At 50.8% G+C, this 25428-nt stretch overlaps 1 protein-coding gene across 2 annotated transcripts in view; it reads right to left on the reverse strand.

Annotated features, from left to right (window-relative positions):
• Positions 1-413: 413 nt before the first annotated feature.
• The window catches only part of NUP107 (nucleoporin 107), a 790450-nt gene continuing 765435 nt past the window's right edge, over positions 414-25428 (reverse strand). For both annotated transcript variants that reach the window (XM_069629720.1, XM_069629721.1), the window contains one exon: positions 414-686. In XM_069629720.1, coding sequence (XP_069485821.1) covers positions 579-686 — 108 coding nt within the window. In that variant the 3' untranslated portion in view covers positions 414-578. The remainder of the gene's footprint in view (positions 687-25428) is intronic.

A 25428-nucleotide genomic window follows, 5' to 3' on the forward strand; every position in this document is an offset into this window, starting at 1 on the left:
AATGCAACATCTGACAGTATAGGCCCCCAGGATGCTGTGCCATTTGGCAATGGAGCTGCAACAACCTGTGCAATTGGTTTAGATATTTCAGAATCCAGTGAAGGCCTGGAACGATTTCAAAAGTGGAGTATACTCTTGGAGAAATATGTAATAAAAATACATGCCATGGGAAAAAACCTGAGAAAAGTAGCACAGTAACACCATGTTTCTGGCCTTGACTTCTGAGCAGCAGCAAATGGTGCCAGGGTACCTATGGAGCACCAGGCACTGCCACATAGGGAGATGGCAACATCTCCCCATGTCCCAGACTGCTGACTGATCTTTTTACAAGATGAAAACTCTGTAAAGATTAAAGGCTATTCGTTACATTAGCAATTTATACAATAAATCCTTTAATTTCAGACAGGAAAATCTTGAAAAACATAAGAAATATTTTATTTTATTCTTTACAAAAATTAATGTTTCCTCAAAATGGAGAAACAATGGTGTTCATCTTTTCGATCATACTTTGTACAAACCATATGGCAGGGAATTGTAACCCACAAAAGATTGAGGTCAAACCATCCCAAATTAAGACATTATGACTGAAGATCGTATCCCAAAGGATCAAGTTCCTGGTCCAAAATCATCAGAGAGGACTCCCTCAGCTTCTGCAATAACTGCCGTAGTTGGTCTTTAGAAAATTCCTGTTGAAGAAGAGACAAAATAATGTTATATCTGGGGCTGTGAAGTGAAGGGCTCGCCTTCAGGGCAGCATCATTTATCTTAGCTCCCAATTCTCAATATTTACCAAAAGAATAGAAAATATGAAATATACATTCCCTAACGAATACCTGCTTCCATCTGCTGACAACACAACTCAGAATAGAGTTAACTTTGTCCTCTCAGGATATTAAGAATTGTTAGAGCGCCAGGGAACCACTCCGGTGGTGTTAGTGTGTGGTACAAATATCCTTTAACATTAACATACCTTGCTGATTCTCAATTTCCCAGCAAATACTAGTAATTTCATACTGAAAGTGGAGGCAGTCCATATTCCATTTTCTGACCTCAATAAGCTGGCAAAATTCTTCATGTATTCAATGTAAATCTCCCCCAATGTGATAATGCAGACACAACTTCGTATTGCGTGCTAGAGGAACTTAAGCACATACCTATTGAGTGCGTCTTACATTCATGTTTTCTGTGGGCAAGGGCTCAGGAAAAGTCTGGAATTAAGATCTTTGTTGATGAGGATATCTGAACATATGCATACTTTCAAAGGCCTCATATTTCACAGGTTGAAGGGGCATCTCTCTAGCAAACTAATACAAGAAGTGATTTCTTAGATGTGCCAGGAACTGGATCAGATACACATATCCGAATGGGACTCCGTCCTGTTTGTCAAATGCCTGCATGCAGAGCGACAGAGGGAGGACAGCTGCATGCAAAATGCTATTCTGTCGGCATGTAGACCTAGATGCAAAAATAGAACGGATATTATCTTTTGACAACAGAAATGTAAGAGAAAAAAGAAATCCACCATTTTTTTATCGGTCCAAAGTGTTTCCACATAATTGACAGATGACCTAGTTCATACTTGTTTGAGTCAACCATAGAATACACCACAAAATTACATCAACAGGGCTCAGTGAGGATTCATGGCCTCCTACTCAATGTAGAAGAACTTGGCCTACATGTCTCTCTGGCATGTGATCTGGTGGAGTTCTTTTGGCTGCCTTTGAAACGCCTATATTCAGTGACTTGGTCAGGCGCCCGATGGCTATTATTTAAAAAGATCACAGTTTCTTCGGGACATGAAAGCGAAATCAGGATAGAATATTTAATTGCTACAAAAAAAGCATCTCTTACCTCTGTGATAAGTTGAGAACCCTGTGTGAGAAACCTGACAGTATTCTCCCACCTTCTGCCCGGGATCTTCCCTTGGATTACCGTTTCCTTCGTTTTAGGAGTCTGATAAACTCCATAGGCATCTGCTTTTTGTATGGTGAGACACAGCACCTTCAGTGCATTGTTACAAATACTTTCAATTTCTCATAAGATTTAAATACCTTTTCTTGTGAGAACTACTGTTCCCAAGAATAGTAAAGTAAAATTGACTTTACTTGCCTTTTCTATTTGTAGTTCCAGCACGTATGGCGTGCTGGGGGGTTCCTTAGTAGCCCCCTTTCCTACTTACTCATGTAACATTTTTTATGTTACCCTCACTACTTTTAATGGCTGGTGGCAGTGGTTTAATTTTCCTACCATTGTGCTTTTCTACTACAAGCTGGATCCTCAGCTGTAGCATAGCATCCATGAGTGACCATTGTGTAAAAATGGCCCCAGTCTTTTTTTTCACCATTTTTGGTTTGTGAGGTGTTTCCTGGGTTTTACTCTGCACGCCAAACCAGATTTAAGCTCTTTGTTCATTTTGCCTTTGGCCGGCTTCAGTACTAAAACCTTTGTTTACCTGAATGCACCCAGACCTGATTGGCCGGCTATCCTTGCAGGACAGCACCCTGCTGCAAGAGTGACAGCTAAGCTGTGCATGAATGGGAGAAACCTGCTTAATAAGCAAGGCTTCTTGGACTGAAGATAGCCGACCACTGGGAAGAACACCCAGACGAAGAAACCGTGAACAAAGCTTGCTGCATCCTCCTGGACCGTTGAACTGCCCGGTTAAGCGCTGCTGCTGTGCTGAAACTCCTTTTTCGGACCGACAAGAGAAGTTCCAGAGAGGACGACTTCTTCCCTTGGGTTAGTGGAACCAACTAACCCCGAGACGAACTTTGCTGGAAGACCTTCCCCAACTGACTGTACTTCTTTGCTGCTGCTGGAACCGAGCGCCAGGGGTCGAGAAATCCGTAGTAGATTGCAACGTCTGCAAGTCGGCCAAAAGCTCCAGGAGTCTCCCGAGGACCCTCCCGAAGCAGCACGACCCAAGCTAGAGTCACCTCACCAGAGTGCTGGACTCAAGGAGTGAAAGAACCCCAACCGGTATCCAAGAGCCGCGATGGTGCTGTTGACTGAACGCTGAAACAGTGCAGTGCCGCCGATCCAAAGAACGCCTGAAGCTGCCGCCGACCTTTGTATTGCTGTGCAGGAGTCCTCCAAACATCGTCCTTGCCCCCACGACTGAGGCCCAGGAACACAGGATCTGCATCAATGCCACCAGACAGAAGCCAGCTAGATCCTCTTCTTCTAACCAAAGGTACTGTTCTGACTTTGGGGTACTTGCCTCGGTCTGTAGTTCTGCTCTTCCCAGTTGGGACTTGCAGTAGCTACTTTGTATAGTTGATTTCAGCTCCAACTTTCACAAGTATAACAGCTTGTGACACTACAGTGATTTTTCTTCAACAAACTCACTAACTTTGTGCAAAACTTTTACTATCTGAGAAGTGCGCCATAGACTTTGCTCCAATTGACTTTGGCTGTCCTGGCTCATTGCAGAGACTGCTATTCCATTGACTGATTCTTACTCTCCCTCATAGGTGATACATTGGTGTTTAAATCTTCCAATGAAGTCTAGATAAAAATCTTTCCCAGCAATATTAAAGTGCTCACATGCTCTGATAACCTGTTTAACACGTTTCCTTTGTTTAACCTTTCTTTTTTACCAACCTCAGAATTTACCAAGTGCAAAAGTGATATATAAATGCCATTACTGTCCTAGTTAGTGAAGTCACCTCAGGGTGTAGGAAATATGTAGGAAGCATCTCTAAAGAGTATCTACTTGCGTGACTTTGATTCTGAGAACGTATTTTGAAGTGTATTTTTATTGTTGCACATTGCCCTTTTTAAAGAATGCTTATTTAAAACTGACAATTATTTTACTAAAAAACCTTGAGTGCAAGATTTTTTTGGATAGTTGTATGGATGAATTGCGATGATACAGCTCTACAGCTCACATTTACCACTCTTGACTTAAGTCTGGATGCTCAGTCACACTACCAACTTGTGTAGTACAGACCTATACCAATAGGTGGGTTACCTAATACCAAGAGGACAAGGGTTGTGTAGTCTCCCACAGGGTTACTACATTAATTCTTGCCTAACACCAGGGAAGGGCCATCGCTTTTGGTTCCCGACCTTGGAGGTGGACAAGCGATCGACTATCACCTGAGTGGAGGGTCGCTGAGGATTGGGAGGAGAGTGCCTAAAGGTGAGACATGGTATTTCCCATTATACACCAAAACACTCTCCCTCAGCTTTTATGGGGTATATGCAATCTCATTCAATCTCCCTTTGCCATTTTCAACAAGTATTGGGATGAGGAAGAGGCAACAGAGTAATAAAGAACTCCCATAGGAACAACATCGGGATGCAGGTAGAGGCCTACTACATTTCACCACTAGACCTTCCCACTAATAGAGTCAGGCACTTCACTTTAACCATGCACACCTGACACCACTTGACTCAGGGTATAAAAGGTATGGTTCTGCCAAAGGAGTTGAGCGAGCTGGGGTTGCAGGTTGGAACGTGGAAGCCAGAGAGCAGGAGCCTGCAGCAGGAAGAGCCCGTAGGATCCTGAGGAGAGCGAGACGCCAAGACTGATCCAGTTTGTCAGAGGGGTTGTAGCGTGGCGAGGGAGCCGTGTCTTCAAGGAGTCGGAGCGGGACAGAATGCAACCTGCTGGCTGTATCCAGGCCAGTGTTTGTTGCCCTGGGACGTGTACCAGTCACAGGCATGTCTGAGGGGAAATTGGTGAGACCCTGACCTCGACCCACATATCCTGAGAACTGCTCGCCAGTACTGCGCTACTTGGGTGAGTTTTGTGAGAGAAAGAGAAAGTCAGTAGTGTGCTGTTTGCTGGAGCAAAAGCAATGAAAGATGCAAGCGGCACGGAAAGCCGAAAGAGAGCAGAAAAAGCAAGAGAAAGGGCGCAAGCAGCACGAACACAGGAAAAGACAAAGTGAATTTAGAGAGAATGGAAAGCAAAGAGGGTGTGAGCAACCCAAAAGTGTGGGAAACGTGAGCTACCCAAAAGCAGAAAATGATTGCAGAAGAGGAACGGCAAAGAGGAAAGAAGGTGCAAGTGTGCACAGCAAAGTAGAAAGTGTGCAAGAAGCACAGTGAAGTGGAAAAGGTGCAACCGACAGGCAAAAGGTGGAAAAGAGACCAGGGCAGAGTGAAAGAGGCACAGGAGGGAAAATGTGTCAGAAGAAAGGTACAGAGAATAAGGAAAGGGGTCAGGAGTCAGAGTGGTTGCGCATGGGAGGAGCAAAAGCTTGGCATTCTCGAAAGTCTCCGATACTGCCAAATGAAAGAACTGTGCGTTAAAAAAGGCACATCCGGACGAGGTGAACATTTGTTTGAGACCAGAGAGGCCTAAGTTTGGGTATAGTGAGCGGGGGTTGCCGGGGAAACCCCTGCAGCCCCCGTAAAAAAAAAGAAAAGAAAAAGGACCCTGCAGCACTGGTTCCCGATCACGGAAGTGAAAGGGAACTGGCACTGCAGGGACTCAGCGTGAAGAAAAAGGTAAGTAGGGTATGTTTATGGTGGGGGTGTGTCGAGGGTGTGGTGTGGGGTATGGGTATGTAGGTGTTGTGTACGTGTGTTCGCATGGGAAATGTGCAAACCTTTGGTGCTTTGCACATTTCTCATGCAAACTTTCCGGCCGCAGGAAAATCAGCCGCGGTCGAATCACGCAGATCCATCCTGAGAGGTCTAACAGGAACTGTGTATTTTTGTTTGGAACTGGAAAGATCGAAGCTTGGGGAAGGGAACCCCAAGAGACATTGTGAACTTTATTGGCTTGCTGCAAGACCCCTACATGCAAGGTTCCAAGGGCAACCCTTTCGAGTTGAACTATTTTTGAAACTGGCAGAACTACACCTGATGGTAAGGCTATCTGAAACCAGATTTGGCTTACATTTCTTTCTGAACCACCATTTTCCGTTAAGAAGACCTCATATCACATTTGGTTTCAGAGTGAGGGCAAGCATAGGTTTTGACACAGGCGTACTTTGGCTTTGGACTTACGGACATCGAAGGCACTTAGAAGCATCATGTGAGGGAACAAGCTCCTTAGAGTTAGGGCCCGTTAGGTATTACACCAACCCAACTAAGTGCTATAATAAAGGTTTTCAAACTGTTACTTTTGAGTCTGTCTTTCTTGATACCATGCCTGTCTCACACCTGTCTTTGTATGAAACATGAATACAAAGGCCAGATCTCGTAATCCCAGAAGAGGGGATAGAAATGTATTAGTGGCAGCAAATTACTTTCTGCATGAATAAATGAACCTCTCGCAGAGCTCAAAATGCACATAGTAAAGTCCCTTAGAAAGGTCTATCCCTAGGAACCCAACATTCCAATATGAAAACTAATGGCATAAGTGAATAGATGAAATGATGTAACGCATATGGAAGTTATGGGATCTTTGTTAGGGCTATTGTTGCAAAACCCTGAAGGTTTTGTAGCCAACCAACCTAAAGACGAGAAGGAACAAGTTACTTACCTGTAACTGTTGTTCTCCAGCATGGGTCTGGCATGGATTCACATGCTCATGAATATTCCCCGTCGTCAGGCTGGGAATCCTCGGTAAAGAAAAAAAAAACAGTATCAGTTTCGTTTCTGATCGGTCTTTCGTAGTAATAACCAATCACTGGTCTCTGCATCATACTGACCACAGCCAATGACTGCCCTCTACCTAAGCACCGCCTCTGGCAGCCATCTTCAGATTTGGAAGCACGTGAAGTGGCAGTATGACCAAGTGAAGAGCCGCAGAGGGGTAGGCGGGAGGGTTCGCATGTGAATCCATGCCAGACCCATGCTGGAGAACAACAGTTACAGGTAAGTAACTTGTTCCTTCTCCAGCATGGGGTCTGGCATGGATTCACATGCTCATGAATAAAGAATACATAGCAGTACACACATGCACAACCACGGGAGGTGGCAAAGGCTCAACATTAAGCATTACATCAAACTCAACATTAAGCATCTTACCTCCTCACCAGGCTCACCTCAGGCGAACAGGTTGCGCAGCACTGCTTGGCCGACCCTGGACTCCTCCCTGGAATCCCGATCGACGCAGTAGAATTTCGTGAAGGTGTGCGTCGACCTCCACGTAGCAGCCCTGCATATGTCCAGCAGGGGCACACCAGAAAGGAACGCCGTGGTAGCTGCGATCGCTCTGGTGGAATGGGCTCTCGGACGGCCAGGCAGCGGTCGGTTTGCCAACCGATGACAGTACATGATACAGCCGGAGAGCCATCTGGAAATGGAAGCCTTCGAGAGAGCCTTCCCCTGATTGACAGGTCCAAAATTCACAAAGAGTTGTGACGTCTTCCGAAAACACTTCGTGCGGTCCACGTAGAACTTCAGCGCTCTAGCCACATCCAGCGAGTGCAAAGTCCTCTCAGCCGGCGACGAAGGCGACGGGAAGAACACAGGCAACACCAAGGGTTCGTTGAGATGGAAGTCCGACGGTACCTTGGGCATGAAGGAGGGGTGCGTCCTGAGCACTACCCTCGTGTCGTGAAAAGTCAAGTATGGGGCCTTGCAGGAAAGGGCCTGGATCTCTCCACCCCCGCCGTGCGGAGGTGATGGCCACAAGAAACGCTGTTTTCCACGACAGAAACTTCAACGGGGCCGAGTGCAGAGGCTCGAACGGAGGTCCCATGAGCTTGGTCAGCACCACGTTGAGCTCACACGCCGGGGCCGGCGCCTTCACCGGCGGGAACGATCTGAACAGTCCCTTCATGAACTCTTTCACCAGACGATGAGACCACAAGGACGTCCGGCCCGTGGTTCTGGTGTATCGGGAGATCGCAGCAAGATGAATCTTGATGGACGCGTGTGCCAGTCCAGCTTTGGCCAGCGTCAGCAGGTACGGCAGTACTTGGGGAGCCGTAATCCGTAGAGGGTTAATCTTCTGTGCGTGGCACCAGACAGAGAACCTCTTCCATTTGTGTCCGTAGCATTTAAGAGTCGAGGACGCCCTGGCCTTTGCAAGAACCTCTCTGCAGTCGGCCGGTATGTCGTATCCTCCAAACTCTAGCGCCGCAGGAGCCAGGCCTGCAAGTTCAGCGATTTCGGGTCGTGGTGGAGGATGGCGCCTCCTTCCCTGGAGAGTAGATCCGCGTCCACCGGCAGCTTGATTGGCGGGGACGCTGACAAGTCCAGAAGGTCCGGGAACCATATCTGCCTCGGCCACGCAGGTGCGACGAGGATCATCCTGCACCGCGACCTCTTGAGCTGGTTGACGAGCCGGATTAGCAGTGGCAAAGGAGGGAACGCGTAGAGGAACAGGCCCTCCCAGGGGAACGAGAAGGCATCGCCCATGCTCCTCGCCTGGGGAAACCTGCTGGCGAACCTCCGGCACTTGGAGTTCGTCGCCGTCGCGAACAGGTCGATCTGGGGTGTGCCCCACCGTCAGAAGAGGCGATCCACTAGATCCTGCCGTAGTTCCCACTCGTGGCACGAGCGCAGCTCCCTGCTGAGTGAGTCGGCGATGGTGTTTTTTATCCCTGCCAGATGAAACGGCACCAGAAACATCCTTTGGCCGACGGCCCAATGCCACAGGTCCTGCGCCTCCTTGGACAGCGCTGGAGACCTGGTTCCGCCCTGTTTCCTGATGTAAAACATGGTGGTGGTGTTGTCGGTGAAGATCCTCACCACCTTGCCCTTGAGGGACGGAAGGAAGGACCTGAGGGCCCAGAACACTGCACGGAGCTCCAGGACGTTGATATGGAGGGACTTCTCCGTCGGGAGCCAAAGGCCTCTCGCGTGCAGATTTTCGGTGTGCGCTCCCCACCCTTCCAGGGAGGCATCCGTGGTCACTGTCTCCTGGTGGGCTGGGGTCTGGAAGTCCATGCCCGCCGTCAGATGCGCGCGGTTGCCCCACCACCGGACCGCTCGGCGGAAACTCTCGTCGAGTGTGATCCTCTCCTCGAAGCCGCCCGTCGTTTGGATCCAGCGCGCGTCCAGGAACTCCTGCAACGGGCGCATCCGGAGCCTGCACATGGGAATGAGGTAGATGCAAGAAGACATCATTCCGAGGAGGGACTTGATGGACCTCACCTTGGCCGCGTCGGAAACCAACATCCGCTGTACCTTGCCCAGAATGGACCTGGTCCTTTCCTCCGACGGGGAGGCCAGAAGCGACACTGTCGAGCTTCGCTCCCAGAAACAGTGCGTTTTGCGCGGGTACCAGGTGGGACTTGGCGTAGTTCACGGAGAATCCCAGGTCCGTGAGAAGTTGGACGGTCCTTGCCGTGTGCTCCACGGCGAGCTCCCTCGTCTTGGCTCGGATGAGCCAGTCGTCCAGGTAGGGGTAGACATGGATCCCCTCGCGGCGCAGCTGCGCCGCCACCGGTGCAAGGCACTTGGTGAATACCCTGGGTGCCGACCGTAGTTTGAAGGGGAGGGCTTTGAACTGGTAGTGACGCCCTTGGACCACAAACCTGAGGAATTTTCGGTGCCCCTTTAGGATGGGAATATGGAAGTAGGCATCCTCCAAATCCAACGACGACAGGAAGTCTCCTTCCTCCAGCTGCCCCAGGACGTGCTGGAGGGTGACCATCCGGAACTTCTGCGCCTTGATGAACTTGTTCAGACGTCGCAGGTCTAGGATGGGGCGCCATCCTCCCGTCTTCTTCTTCACGAGGAAGTATCTCGAGTAAACTCCGGAGCCCCGAAGCCTCTTTGGGACGAGTTCGATGACGCCCTTCCTGAGCATCGCCTTTACCTCCAGGAGAAGCTGAGGGACGTGAAGCTCTTTCCTGGCCACGGGGGGGACGCGCAGGAACCTTCTTTGAAACTCGAGCGCGTGGCCCCGGGCTAAGGCGTCCAGCACCCAACGGTCGGTGGAGATGGACTCCCACACGCTGACGAAGCTTGCCAGCCGGCCTCCCACCGGGGTGCTTCGGTGGGGGCCCGACCCCACAGCCGGTTCAATCCTGTTTCGACGAGGCTTTGCCGCCTTGACCTCCTTGGCGACGACGGCGGGGTCCGCCAGACTTGCCTCGTCCTCTGTAGGCCTCCTGAGACGACGAGCGGGCCGCTTGACGGTAGGTGGAGAAACCGCCGCCGGAACCTTTGGAGGCGCCCTTGCCTCCGCTGCTCCGAAAGGGCGTCCGTCGTTGCTGCAGAACCCCAAGGGCCCGGGCCGTCTCAGTGTCCGCTTTAATGGCCTGAAGGGAATCGTCCACTGTTTTCCCAAACAGGTTGTTCCCATCGAACGGCATGTCCAGGACTCTGGTCTGTACGTCTTGACGGAAGTCCGTAGCCTTAAGCCATCCACGCCGCCTAAGGCAAACGCCGTTGCCCAACTGGCGAAACCCAGTGTCGGCGATTTCCGTCGCAATAGTGATGGCGTGGTTCGACGCCACCTCGCCTTCCTGTAGGATCTCCAGGGCATCCGCCCTCTTATCGTCCGGTAGGAAGTCCAGCAGGGGAGCCAGTTTGTACCATAGCTCCCTGTCGTAGCGGGCCACGATAGCCAAGGCGTTGGCCGCTTTAATCGTCGTCGCTGCAGACGAGATGACCCTGCGTCCCATAGCGTCCAATTTCTTTCCCTCGCCGTCCGGTGGGGAAGTCGATGTGGAGGCCGCACCCCCCCCGCTTTCTTCCTGGCCGCCGCGGAGACAACAGAGTCCGGCGTAGGCTGCGCCCGGAGGCACAGGGGGGCCGCGTCCGGGACCCGGTACTCCTTCTCGTACCGGTCTCTTCTAGCTGGCGTCGTGGAAGGGTTCTTGAGGAGGGCGAGGCCCTCATCCCAAATGTCGTCCAGTAGAGGCACCGCGAGGACCGTCTTCCTCTTGGCCTCGCGCCGTTGATAAAGGAATCCTTCCTTTTTCTTCTCCTCAGGGCAGAGTTGGAAAAGCTCGGATGCCCTGGCGATCATGGAGTGGAACGATCCAATCTCGTCGGGCGGAGAAGCTCTGGTGGGAGGTGACGACGGTAGATCCTCGTCGTATACCTCGTCGTCCGTACCCGTCGCTGCCGTGTCAGTCCCCGTATCATCCCCTCGGGTGGACGGGGAGGAGGGCTGGACGGGGCGCGACGGCTGAAAAGGAGGTGGAGGGTGAATCCTTCTTTTCTTGGGCGGGGGAGCACCAGAAGGTCCCGGTTCAGGATCCCCCGACGGGAAAGGTTCCTCCGTCGGCAACGGTAGTCTCGTCCTTATCTCTGAACATAAGGACTGTATAGCCAACAAAATGGCTGCCGAGTTGTCTTGCGGCACTGGCAGAGGGGAATCCGACGGGCGATCAGGGGCCCCGTCGGCACCCTCGACGATGTCGTCGTCACCTGCGTCGGGATCCATCCCGACGGGCCGGTCTTCTTCCACGCCAAGGCCGTGGCTTAAGACCTCAATCAGCTCTTGCTCTGAGGTTGAGGCCGAATCTACGACGACGCCCTGCACCCCCTTTTTCTTCCCCGCCGGGGGTTTCACGGGGGTCCTATCGATGGGCACAAAAGAGGACTCCCTCCGAGGTGGCAGGGAGACTCTGAGCCCCGAGGTCGCCACCACTGGTGTAGCCTCCACAGGCTGAGCCAGGGCCGCCGCGACAGTATCGATAGAGGGCTTGGCCGGATGGATTAAGGCCTTCACCACCTTAGGTGCGCTCACCGCCTTATCCTTGGGGGGGGGGACACTGCCTCGCTCCCCCTCCGATGGGGCCTTCGAGCTCGACCGGGGCCTCTCCAGCAGCTTCGCCGGGTGCTCGCCCTTCCTCTTACCCGACCCAGAGCGTTGGCTCGTGGCTGAAGGTGCTGGGGAGGGTGCGCCCTGCCTGGCGCCCGTAGAGCCTGACCGTTCGGCGCTCCCGGTGCCAGCGGACTCGCGGTGCTTGGCCTTGTGTTGGACCCCTGTCGCCGGGGCGTCCTCAAAGGTCTTAGAAGACCGCTCGGATTTCTTCCTCTTCTTCTCGCCTGACGGGCTCTTCCCTTCCAGCCAGTTGGCGAGATGTTGATGGCGGTCCTTCATGGTCCGCTCCGACATGTTGCCGCAAAACGCACAGTCCTTCTCCATGTGCGTCTTGTCCTCATGTAAGCAGTAGAGACAAAAGGAGTGTTCGTCCTCCTTAAAGACGTTCTGCAGCTGGCATCCAGGGCAGATCCTGAACAGCTTTCCGGGCGTCGAGCTTCCCTTCTCCTGGGCCATGTCCGGGCCTGAGAAACTTCTGGAGTCCTCCAAAAGCGTAGCTCGACGAAATCTTCACCCTTGAGGGGCGCAGACGAATCCGACACGGGTCCCCGTTGATCGGATGGAGAGTCGGTGGAGCTTGAGGCTCTTTTGACCGAAAAAAAACAAAGTTTTTTGAGAAAAAACGTGAAAAAATAGCACTAACGCTCGAGAGCAATAGCACGAGGATCCCAACACATGAACGTGCGGTAAAAATCTGAAGATGGCTGCCAGAGGCGGTGCTTAGGTAGAGGGCAGTCATTGGCTGTGGTCAGTATGACGCAGAGACCAGTGATTGGTTATTACTACGAAAGACAGATCAGAAACGAAACTGATACTGTTTTTTTTTTTTCTTTACCGAGGATTCCCAGCCTGACGACGGGGAATATTCATGAGCATGTGAATCCATGCCAGACCCCATGCTGGAGAAAGAAAGTTCAATCCAAAAGGTAAACCAAACTTCTCTACCGAAGTTAGCTGTTGCAGAGCAGTCAGGCTTAACTCTAGGAGCAAGGTCGGCTGGTAGTGAAGAACAAATTACTTGGCTCTCATTAGCACCATTGGCGGGTGCATCAGCCAATCAGGTTACTCCAAAGACGGATTGATTTTAACGACCCAAGCCTGAGTTTGGATGAAACAGACTGCTTGGTGCACCAGCACTCCACCTAGCCCTGCCTGTGCACCTTCTATCCTGCCTCCCATCCCAGCTCAAACCCCTCAACACCGCACCACCCACTCTCCTTCCCTTAATGTGGCCTCCGCCTGGCCTATACCATCCGGCTTCTCCTTCAGCCATGGATATACATGCCTCAACGAAAACACACACGGAGGGCAAACAACAACCTCAAACTAAACCCAACCAAAACAGAAATATGAATTTGGGAATCCTCATGGATAGCCTCACCTTGGCACCACAAATCAACACAATAGCTAAAAAATGCTTTTACCTCCTCTGATTAATAAGAAGGGATCCTCTCTTACCACACCTCGCAATCATCTCCTTAGTATTGTCATGGATAGACTACGCAAATAGACTATACCTGGCAATGCCGAAATGCCTCACCAAAGAAATACAAATCATCAAAATACTTCACCAAGACTACTCCTGAGAATAAATAGAAAAGACCACATCACACGGCCCTACAAATTTTACACTGGCTACCCAGTTAAGAAGTGCATCAACTTCAAAGCCCTCTGCGTTGCCGATAAATCACTACACAGACAAAGAGCAGAATTCATCCAAACAAAAATGACCCGATACGAGCCAAGGAGAGACTTAATCAGCACCGACCTCCAAATAGAAACAAGACACTACGATAAAAGAAAATTCAGAGGAACTGGAATTTCCTATTTGATAACCAAACTATGGAACTTGCTCCCTAACGAAATAAGGACGAAACTCCACTTTGCATTCAGGAAAAGATTAAACACCTGGCTTTTCAACTCGCCAAGATATAAATCATTTAACAACCACTCAATGAATAGACCGCCCAAAGCACACAATCCCCGATGCTACGAACCATAAACCGGAAATAAAGAAAACAAGGGATACAGAATGAAAAACAATAACTACAAATAACCAGAGACCACCCAAAACCCACTAACCACTTCTCTCCCACACAACCCACACTTCTCACCTACAACACACGCCCAGAGGGCTAGTGAACGAACCCACCAAAATATGCAAACCTCACATCACTAACCAAGCTACAAAGCCAACCACCTCAGACAACAAACAAGCCAAATACTGGATGCCGCCCTTCCGGGCACAACAAGACCAGTGCACAGACAATGCACATCCAGAAAGCTCACACGCAGACACCAGTTGCTTCTGCACACATCAACAGATGTGCACATCTACCTATCCCTCTCCCCCTCACTAACCAACCCTACCCACTTTTCCTTGCAGAGCCACGTGATCACCTGGAGACCATGAAAATGGCAGCAGTGTTTGGACAAGTCAATTTAACATAACATTTCCATGACAACCACTCCCTGGCTGCGTCCATCAAATTATTTTTTATTTTTGTATTATAGCTATTAGCACCTTGAGGGTTTGTCTCAGGTTACAAAGCTCAGGCCTATAACTTGGGCTCTGGGCCATAACCAGCCAGTGAAGTCCACCAAAATGCGCAATTGCCATAATAAAGTTCTTTCAGATGGAATCAGAAATAATTGAATGCAGACCGCATGATCACCCTTACCTCTAGCACACTGATGTGTTCCTGTGCTTCTATTGGAGACCAAAGTAGGCTAATTCTAAGATCTAACCAGCTAGGGCCAAACCTTTCAAAGAAGCTTCTGTGACTACTGTCAGTTGCGGCCAAAGTTGCCGGAGTAACAAGCCCCTCCGAAGGATCTTTCGCAGAGATTTCCATACAAGGTCTTGCGATACTCGGTCCGAGACAAGTAAAATATCTGACGCGTTGACCTGGAACGGAGACCACTGATAATGTAGTTGCCACTGTAGTGACAATTCATAGAAAACCGTAAGATGCTTTCCACTCAGTCCTCGAGGGATGGCCCTTTCAGAGTGGCCACGACTGGATTGATAAATTGGAGAGGCTGAGAAAGTGAAACGGGAGACTGCTTGAAGTTCAGGAGGTGAGAGTTGGTGTGCGGCAGGATACTGGGACCTTCCAGGTGCTCTTTCCACCTGCCACCTCACCCTGGCACAAAGCAGTGCGTTGCAGTGCAAATATATCGACGGTGTGGAATGGTATAAGGAACAAACTAACAGATTTTCGGCTATATATATTGTTTTTCAAGAGGTGAAATAATAATTGGTTTCATAGCAATAACTTGAAAAGTACACAGCTCATAATAAACTAACCCAACATTGAATTCATTTTTATAAAAACCTGTTGAGCAAAAACCAATAGGATTATAGTGTTGCTTTCCCTATCCTGGGGCTCCCTTCCCATTTACTACCACCCACCATTCGCACCTTGTTAAGATGGATTTCTAGAATCTGGCCTGTTGGACAGAGTTTAGGAGGCCACCCCAGTTCTAGTGAACAGGGAGCTCTGAGGGGTTAGCCAAAACCCAAGCAAAGTAGGCAGATGAGCAATCAAGGCTTAGTCTCAGGAGAGTGCAAGTGGGGCTACGGGCCCTGAATGAATTCCCACAATATAATACACAATAATTCAATTTAGACACCCAGTTATAAAAATACAGTTATTTATTCAGGCCTTTGGAACACACTGAAAAATGAACTTAGCAGGTTGTAAGGTCACACAATACTCTATAATATAAATCTATACAATCATCAGTATGTTTACTTATCAATCTATATACATAAAAACAAAGTTGTGTTTGTTTGTGTGGGTTAGCATGTGGCGTTCTTGGGGACGCAACTTCTCATGAACGGTGAGGTATGGTGTCATGAATTTTGAATGGAATATTCTTTATTCCATTGCTGAATTAATGTAACTATTTCTGTCTCGATAGGTCATCCCATTCCTGAGATATTTCATTTCTTAGTTTTTTCAGCTTTGTTTTTCGGCTTTCCGTTTTGTGGTATTACACCAGGTCAGTTGTAGAAAGTGCTCATCATCGCGCAACAAAGCTGAAACATTAAAACCCGATTAATTTCTATAGTAACATTTTGTAACCGACAGGTACTTCACCCTCATGACAACAAATGGAATTTTGCTAACAATTTGAAGAGGACATTATCTCATTCGAATCGGAATAAAACATGGAAAGCTGAAACGTGATCAACATTCTGAAGAAGGAAGATCAAGACCTTGAAGCTAATAGAATTCAACATGCCTTGAGACAGAACAATGAAAGTGCTGAAGAACCTGAAGCAAGATTGCCTAATCTGAGAATTCATGCTGCTAAAAACCGAAATTGCAGAAGAAACAAGCACGACTTGCTGTTAAGAGAATTAGTGCTGCTGAACAACGAAGAAATGAAACTGAAGTGAAACTTACCGATCAGAGATTTAAAAATCTGAGAATTGAAATCCCATGCAAAGCCGGGTAGTTCAGCTAGTATATGTACAAATTTGTTTGTGTTGGTATTTGTGGCAAAACGTTGTTCGTTAAATAATCACACATGGTTTCACCAATCTGCAACAAAATATGCAGTGTTACCCATTAGGACCCTCTGGACATTACTAACTACATGACATTTGGACAACCCACCCCTTTCCCCAGATTTCAGCACCTTCATTCATGAGACGGTTGCCTGAAATCGGCAAAACATCAATGTGGTAGTAGAAGGACCGGTCACGACACGAAGAACAAAACTCCAGGTCCAGGCCCTAGAAAGCGCAGTTTCGAAGATATTTGCACCGCAACAAACTGCACCACGCCAGTGTGAGGCGACAGGTGGGGAGAGCACAGAAGGTCCCAGTATGCAGCAACACACCAACTCTCAACGTCTGCTCTGGGGTATGTCAGCCAGCCCCACATGCCCATTCTCGATGCAGTTTTCTTCAAGGTGCAATTTAAGTGTTAAGTGAATCGAAACAGAACCTGTGTTATCATGTCTGTCTACAGAACACGTTCGGAGAGAAGGTACGTCTGCTAGTACTTAATAAACTAACTTAACCATGCAACGCAGATGCAGTTATACGATGGGAACCAGTCACAAGTTCAGTATCCTAACTTTATAAGGCCAAACCCCAAGATGAATGGGCCTTGTGCCCAAATGTTACAGGGTCCAACACAATGTTTCTCACAGGTATGTATTTTCTGTATAAAGGATGCAATGGGCTTGTGCTGGTGATTCGTTTAAACTATTTAAACGTTTAGCAACTATTTACTCAAGCATAGGTAAGTGCTCTCCTATTTTCCCGACCCAGGGCTAGCCCAGGGGCAGGATATCCAAACTAGGTTCGATGACCAAAGGTGAGAAGAAGGAACCCAGGAGACAAAGGGGCTTGCTTCCAGTGTTATCCTACAGAGGACGTTTGGGGGAGGGAGGAGGGTATGGGCATTGCACGCTTTCACCCTTTATTCTGATAAGGTGCCCAAAGGTCGCAGATTGAAACATCCTTTCACTCAATTGCAACTACAAGATCGATCCTAGTCGGCAAAGAAATGCAGAATCCAGTGATTCAGACCTCTTCAGGACACTTCCCAGGATGAAGGAGAGTTCCACCAGCGATCACTGAATGCAGGTGACAGGCATCCTTCCAGTCACAGATGCTGCTCCAGGACAGGTGCCCTTGGAAAGGAATCTGGAATTCAGGCAGAAGGCGACCTGTGCCACAAGCTAGCTACCACCAAAGGGCCGGACCTGAACGCAGAACAGTGATGGTTCTTGGAAGGTAGCCGACGACAGAGGTGGTCAGTCCACCGGACAGTCCAGAGACACTTCCTAAAGCTCGATCCTCGAGAATGCGCCGAGACTAGTTCAGTCCCGCTAGTCCAAGGGCTGAAGCACCGCTCAGGGTCTTCGACGATCAGGCAAAGGAGCAGGGTTTCGGCAGGCCAGACACGCAAGAGGATTGCTGGGCCACTCTATGCTCTTCGAGGAATTCTTGGCTCCAACTTAGATCTGCGGTATAGCTGTAGAAGTCCTGCTCTTATCCAAACTTTTAGCTGACAGCAAATTCAAGCCCACCAATGGGAAAGATCTGGTCCATTCAAAAAGCCAGTAGCTTGTCCAATCATGGAGAACTACTGGTTTCACATACACCACCACTAGCTGACTTTCTGGCACCAGGGATATGGACTGGGATCAGATAGCCACAGCTCCCTTCCTGAGCCTCTCTCACACACAGTCTCAACAACATTTGGACAGAGTGGCTAGCAAGGCCACCGGTAGAAAACCGGGAATAAATGGGAAAGAAAGTGATTCAAAGGGCGTACCACCTACCGACAGAAAAAGAGAACATCGATCAGGACAAAGGTCCAGGGAAGAATTGTATAATAAACAATCTCACTGGACACACCATCCGCAGAGGACTATTGAAAGGTCCAATAGGAATGACTCTGCAGATTCAAGAGATGAGTTAAGGCAAGGAAAATGCGGTCCTGATATTCGTACAATGGAAGAAACTCAAAGCAAGAGCCACTGTCAGCGGTAGATCGGTAGCGGTTAAAGCCTCGGACCAAGAGCAACCCCGCAACAAAGACTATCAAAGGAACTAGTTACTTACCTGTACCTGTTGTTCTCCAGCATGGGTCTGGCATGGATTCACATGCTCATGAATATTCCCAGTCATCAGGCCGGGAATCATCGGTATAGAAAAAATCTGTATCAGTTTTGTTTCTGATCTGTCTTTCTTAGTAGTAACCAATCACTGGTCTCTGGGTCATACTGCCCCCAGCCAATGACTGTCCTCTCCCTAAGCCCCGCCTCTGGCAGCCATCCTCAGATTTGGTAGCACGTAAAGTGGCAGTATGACCAAGTGAAGAGCCGCAGAGGGAAAGGCGGGAGGGTCGCATGTGAATCCATGCCAGACAAATGCTGGAGAACAACAGTTAGAGGAAAGTAACTTGCTCCTTCTCCAGCATGGGGTCTGGCATGGATTCACATGCTCATGAATATAAGAATACATAGCAGTACACACATGCACAACCACGGGAGGTCGCAACAGGCTCAACATTAAGCAATACAAAAAAACTCAACATTAAGCATCTCTTACCTCCTCACCAGGCTCACCTTAAGCGAACAGGTTGCGCAGCACTGCTTGGCCGACCCTGGACTACTCCCTGGAGTCCCGATCGATGCAGTAGAATCTCGTGAAGGTGTGTGTTGACCTCCACGTCGCAGCCCTGCAGATGTCGAGCAGGGGCACACCAGATAGGAACGCCGTGGTAGCAGCGATCGCTCTGGTCAAGTGGGCTCTCGGACGGCCGGGCAGCGGTCGGTTTGCCAACCGGTGACAGTGCATGATGCAGCCAGAGCCATCTGGAAATGGAAGCCCTCGAGAGAGCCTTCCCTTGATTCACCGGTCCAAAGTTTACAAACAGCTGTGATGACTTCCGAAATCTCTTTGTGCCGTCCATGTAGAACTTCAGCGCTCTAGCTACGTCTAGCGAGTGCAGAGTCCGCTCAGCCGGCGATGGGAAGAAAACTGGCAACACCAAGGGTTCGCTGAGGTGGAAGTCTGACGGCACCTTGGGCAAGAAGGAGGGGTGCGTCTTCAGCACCACCCTCATGTCGTGAAAAGTCAAGTATGGTGGCTAGCAAGATAGGGCCTGGATCTCTCCCACTCGTCATGCGGAGGTGATGGCCACGAGAAAAGCGGTCTTCCACGACAGAAAATTCAACGGTGCCGAATGCATAGGCTCAAATGGGGCCCCCATGAGACTGGTCAGCGCCACGTTGAGCTCCCACGCCGGGGCAGGGGCCTTCACCGGCGGGAATGATAGGAACAATCTTTCATAAATTCCTTCACCAGCCGATGAGACCACAAGGACGCCCGTCCCGTAGTTCTGGCGTATCGTGAGATGGCGGCCAGATGTATCTTGATGGAAGCGTGAGCTAGTCCAGCCTTGGCCAATGACAGTAGTTACGGCAATACTTGAGGGCCCGTAATCCGCAGAGGGTTAATCTTCTGTGCACGGCACCAGAGAACCTCTTCCATTTATGTCCGTAGCCCTTGAGAGTTGAGGACGCCCTGGCCTTTGCAATAACCTCTCTGCAGTCGGCTGGGAGGTCGTACCCTCCAAACTCTAGTGCTGCAGGAGCCAGGCCTGCAAGTTCAGCGACTCTGGGTTGTGATGAAGAATGGCGCCTCCTTCTCTAGAGAGAAGATCCGCGTCCGTCGGCAGCTTGACTGGTGTGGACGCTGACAAGTCCAGAAGGTCCGGGAACCAGATCTGTCTCGGCCACGCCGGTGCGACGAGGATCATCCTGCACCGGGACCTCTTGAGCTGGTTGATGACCCAGAGCAGCAACGGCAACAGAGGGAACGCATAAAGAAATAGGCCGTCTCAGGGGAACGAGAAAGCATCGCCCATGCTCCTCGGCTGGGGGAACCTGCTGGCGAACCTCAGGCACTTGGAATTCGTCGCCGTCGCGAAGAAATCGATCTGGGGTTCGCCCCATCGTCGGAAGAGTCGATCCACTTGATTCTGGCGTAGTTCCCACTCGTGGCACAAGCGCAGCTCTTTGCTGAGTGAGTTGGCGATCGTGTCTTTTATTCCTGCCAGATGAAAAGGCACCAGAAACATCCCTTGGGCGACGGCCCAATGCCACAGATCCTAGGCTTCCTTGGATAGGGCAGGGGATCTGGTTCTGCCCTGCTTCCAGATGTAGAACATCGTGGTGGTGTTGTCCATGAAGATCCTCACCACCTTGCCCTTGAGGGACGGAAGAAAAGACCTGAGGTCCCAGAACACTGCGCAGAGCTCCAAGATGTTGATGTGGAGTGACTTCTCCTCCGGGAGCCAAAGGCCTCTCGCGTGAAGATCTCCGGAGTGCGCTCCCCAACCTTCCAGGGAGGTATCCGTCATCACCGTCACCTGGTGAGCTGGGGTCTGAAAGTCCGTGCCCGCCGACAGATGAGAGCGTGTACCCCACCACAGTATCGCCTGACGGAACGTCTCGTTGAGTGGGATCCTGTCCTCGAATCTGCCCGTCGAGTGGACCCAGCGGGCGTCGAGGAACTCTTGTAAGGGGCGCATCCGAAGCCTGCAAAGGCGCACCAGATAAATGCAGGAGGACATCATCCCGAGGAGGTACTTGATAGATCTTACCCTGGCCATGTCCGTGGCCAGCAGACGCTGCACCTTGGCTGGGATGGTCCTGGTCCTTTCCTCTGATGGCGAGGCCAGCCGCGCCACTGTGTCGAGCTTGGCTCCCAGAAACAGGGCGATTTGCGATGGGACCAGGTGGGATTTTGGAAAGTTGATGGAGAACCCCAGGTCCGTGAGCAGCTGGACGGTCTTCGCAGTGTGCTCCACGGCGAGCTCCCTGGTCCTTGCCCGGATGAGCCAGTCGTCCAGGTAGGGGTAGACGTGGATCCCCTGCAGGCGCAGCCACCGGTGCAAGGCACTTGGTGAACACCCTGGGTGCCGACTTCAATCCGAACGGGAGGGCCTTCAACTGGTAGTGCCGCCCTTGGACCACGAGCCTGAGGAACTTTGTGTCTTTTTAGAATGGGGATGTGGAAGTACGCATCCTCCAAGTCCAACGACGACAGGAAATTGCCCTCCTCCAGCTGTCCCAGCATGTGCTGGAGGGTGACCATCCCTAACTTCTGTGCCTTGATGTACTTGTTCAGTCGTCGCAGGTCCAGGATGGGGCGCCATCCTCCTGTCTTCTTCTTTACGAGGAAGTACCTTGAGTAAACTCCGGAGCCCCAAAGCCTCTTTGGGACGAGCTCGATGGCACCTTTCTTGAGCATAGCCCTTACTTCCAACAGTAGTTGAGGGACGTGATTTTCCTTCCTGGCCACGGGTGGAGCGCGAGGGCACTTCTTCTGGAACTCGAGGGCGTGCCCTTGGGCCAGGGCGTCCAGCACCCAACTGTCGGTGGAGATGGACTCCCACACGCTGACGAACATCGTCAGCCGGCCTCCCACCGGGGTGCTTCGGCGGGGGCCCGACCCCAGGGTCGGTTCAATCCTGTTTGGAGGCCGCCTTGCCTCCTTGACCTCCCTGTCGATGACGACGGGCACCACCTGACTTGCCGCGACCCCTGTAGGCCTCCTGAGATGAAGATCTTGCCGCTTGGCGGTACGTCGAGGAGCCACTGCCGGATCCCTTGGAGGCACCTTGTCTGCCTCCGGGGCTCCGAAAGGACGGCCGTCGTTGTTGGAGCACTCCCAGTGCCCGGGCAGTCTCTGGGTCTGTCTTGATAGCCTGAAGGGACTCATCAACCGCCTTCCCAAACAGGTTGTTCACGTCGAAGGGCATGTCCAAAACTTTGGTTTGTACGTCTTGGCGGAAATCCGTCGCCTTGAGCCATCCTCGTCGTCTCAGGCAAACGCTGTTGCCCAACTGACGGAAACCGGTGTCGGCGATGTCCGTTGCCACCGTGATGGCGTGGTCCGAAGCAATCTCACCTTCCTGTAAGATTTCAAGGGCCTCAGCCCTTTTGGCGTCTGGAAGGAAGTCCAATAGAGGGGCGATTTTGAACCACAACTCCCTGCTACGATAGCCAGGGCGTTGGCCGCCTTGATAGTCGCTGCGGATGAGATGACCCGTTGTCCCTCCGTGTCCAGCTTCCTGCCCTCGCCGATCGCCCAGGAAATTAAGGTTGAGGCCGTTGCCGCCCCAGCTTTCTTCTTTGCCGCCGCCGAGACGACCGAATCTGGGGTAGGTTGCGCCCGAAGGCACAAGGGGGCAGCGTCGGGGATCCGGTACTTCTTCTCGTACCGGTCCCTCTTTGCAGGCGCCGTGGCAGGGTTCTTGAGGAGGGCGAGCCCCTCATCCCAGATGTCATCAAGAAGTGGTACGGCGAGGACCATCTTCCTTTTAGCCTTGCGCTGTTGGTAAAGGAACCCTTCCTTCTTCTCTTCGGGGCAGAGCTGGAAGAGCTCGGATGCCCTGGAAATCATGACATGGAAGGATCCAATCTCATCGGGCGGGGACGCCCGAGCAGGGGGTGACGGGGAACACGTCCCGTCATCGCCTCCGTCGTCATCTGTACCTGTCATAGCCGTGTCCGTGCCTGGATCATTCCCGTGGGTAGTAGACCGGGGGAAGGCAGAGCAGGCCGCAGAGGTGGGAGGTGCCGGAGGATGCGTCGTCCTCTTATGCGGTGGACTTTCCGAACATCCCGGCTCATGTTCCCTTGTCGGGTCTGGCTCAGGTACCTCCGTCGGGGGGGGGGGGGCAACCATGTCCTTATCTCCGAGCATAAGGACTGAATCGCTGACAAAATGGCCGCCGAAGTGTCCTGCGGCACCGGAAACGATGGGCACGAGGGCTCTTGAGGAACCTCGTCAGCGACACTGTCGCTCTCGTCGGGATCCCTCCCGATGGGCTGGGCCTCCTCCACGACTTCGATGAGCTCTTCTTCAGAGGTGGTGTCCTTATCCACGATGGCCACCTGCCCCCCACCCCCCTCCTTTTCCAACGGGGACTTCGTGGGGGTCTTCTCGATGGGCCTGAAAGACGACTCCTTCCGCGGTGGCAGGGAGACTCTGGATCCTGAGGTCGCCTCCACTGGCGTAGCCTCCACAGGCTGAGCCAGGGCCGCTGCAACTTCCTCAATCGAGGTCTTAGCAGGGTGAATTAAGGCCATTGTCACCTTCTGTACGCCTGGGGCCTTCATCTTGGGGGGAGGGTCCGAGCCTCGCTCCCACTCTGCCGGAATCTTCGAGATCGACTGGGGCCTCTCCAGAAGCTTCGCCGGGTTCTCGGACTTCCTCTTACCTGAGCCAGAGCGTTGGCTCGTGGTTGATGGCGCCGGGGAGGATGCGCCCTGCCTAGCCGCCAAGGAGCCTGACCGTTCGGCGCTCCCGGTGCCCGTGGACTCGCGGTGCTTGGCCTTTTGTTGGGCCCCCGTCACTGGGGCGCCCTCACAGGACTTAGAAGACCGCTCGGACTTCTTTTTCTTCTTTTCGCCTGACAGGCTTTTCCCTTCCAGCCAGTTGGCGAGACGGAGGTGACGATCCTTCATAGTCCGCTCCGACATGTTCCCACAAAACGCACAGTCCTTCTCCACGTGCGTCTTGTCCTCATGGAGACAGTAGAGGCATAACGAATGCTCGTCCTCCTTGAACACATTCTGAAGCTGGCATCCAGGGCAGGTCCTGAACAGCTTCCCGGGCGTCGAGCTTCCTTTCTCCTGGGCCATGTCCGGGGTAGGCCTCGGAACTTCTGGAATCCTCCAAAAGCTTAACTCGATGAAATCTTCACTCTTGAGGGGTGCAGTAAACTCCGAAAAGGGTCCCTGTTGATCGGATGTAGAAACGGTGGAGCTTGAGGCTCTATTTAACCGAAAAATGAGAAAATTTCCAGAAAAAGCGCGAAAATGCAGCAAAAGCTCGAGAGCTACAGCACGAGGACTCCCAACACTTGAACGTGCGGTACAAATCTGAGGATGGCTGCCAGAGGCGGGGCTTAGGGAGAGGACAGTCATTGGCTGGGGGCAGTATGACCCAGAGACCAGTGATTGGTTACTACTAAGAAAGACAGATCAGAAACAAAATTGATACTGATTTTTTCTATACCGAGGATTCCCGGCCTGACGGGGAATATTCATGAGCATGTGAATCCATGCCAGACCCCATGCTGGAGAAAGAAAGCATCAGGGAAATGGACTTGAAAGTCTTCGGCGTTACATCTGAAGAAGCAGAACTAGCAATCACAAGGGAAGATGCAGAACCCAATGGAGGACAGTGGAACCACGATGTGCACTGCCCACAACGCAGAAAACCTTCATCGAAATGGCCTCTTGGAATACAAGAGGCTTCAGCCACTTAACAGCAAAAAGTGACGTGAAGTTGGGCAGATGGGATATCTTGTGTCTCCAGGAGACTTGGTTATCAACAAAGCCCCAACTAGAGGGATATGTTATATTCATTACCCGGCAAAGAGGGGCCTGACAGGTCGACCTACGGCTGGTGTGGATTGGAGGTGTTAGATGGACTCTTCCTACTTATTCCAGGCTTTAATACTCAACTGGAACTATTTAGACAAGATGGAGAGGGAAAAGGAAGAGACATTATTACTAACACCTACTGGAACTCGGAAGCAATATGTAACGAAACTTACCTGAAAAACCTGAATTCCATCTTAAATGAAGCAAGTATAAACTACTCTCAACTTCATATAATAGTTAAAGGCGACTTTAACAGCATCGGCCCAGACATTGGAAATCAGAGATCTCATTTGGCGATAACATCACCAATCCTGGAAAGAGGAAGACCCTTATAAAAAAAACACTTCATTCAAGAGATTTACATAACCTTCATTGGCTTAGGACCAAAATTAATTCCGAGATCCCATCATGGCAAAGAGAAGTTCAAACGGGAACCATCGACCACACATGTGTCCAAGGAGCTGCTAGGGATGATTTAAAACTTTTCAATAATTGAAACCCGAAATAGTGATCACAACCTTTTACACACAAGATGGTCTACTCTACAAAAACCTCAACGGTTTCCATTCGACAAAGAATTGAATGCGAAAGGTACCCGTCTAAAATTGTCAGAGAATGCTATTAAACAGATTTCTGCAAGATACATAACCCTTAACACAATAAATACAGAGGGGACGGTGGACTATACCACATTGTTAAAAAAATACACTAAAAGTACGAAAAGGATTAACAAAGATCCTAAAGATAACCTTCACACATACAATGCTGAACTTGTAACTAGGAGGAGAATTGTGATAAATCTAAAAAGAATAGCAATCGCATCAGGTACAGCGACAAACTTGAAAAGATGGAAATTA

This window comes from Ambystoma mexicanum, chromosome 12 (genome assembly GCF_040938575.1).
Source record: "Ambystoma mexicanum isolate Mex_15411 chromosome 12, UKY_AmexF1_1, whole genome shotgun sequence".
NCBI classification, from domain to species: Eukaryota; Metazoa; Chordata; class Amphibia; order Caudata; family Ambystomatidae; genus Ambystoma; species Ambystoma mexicanum.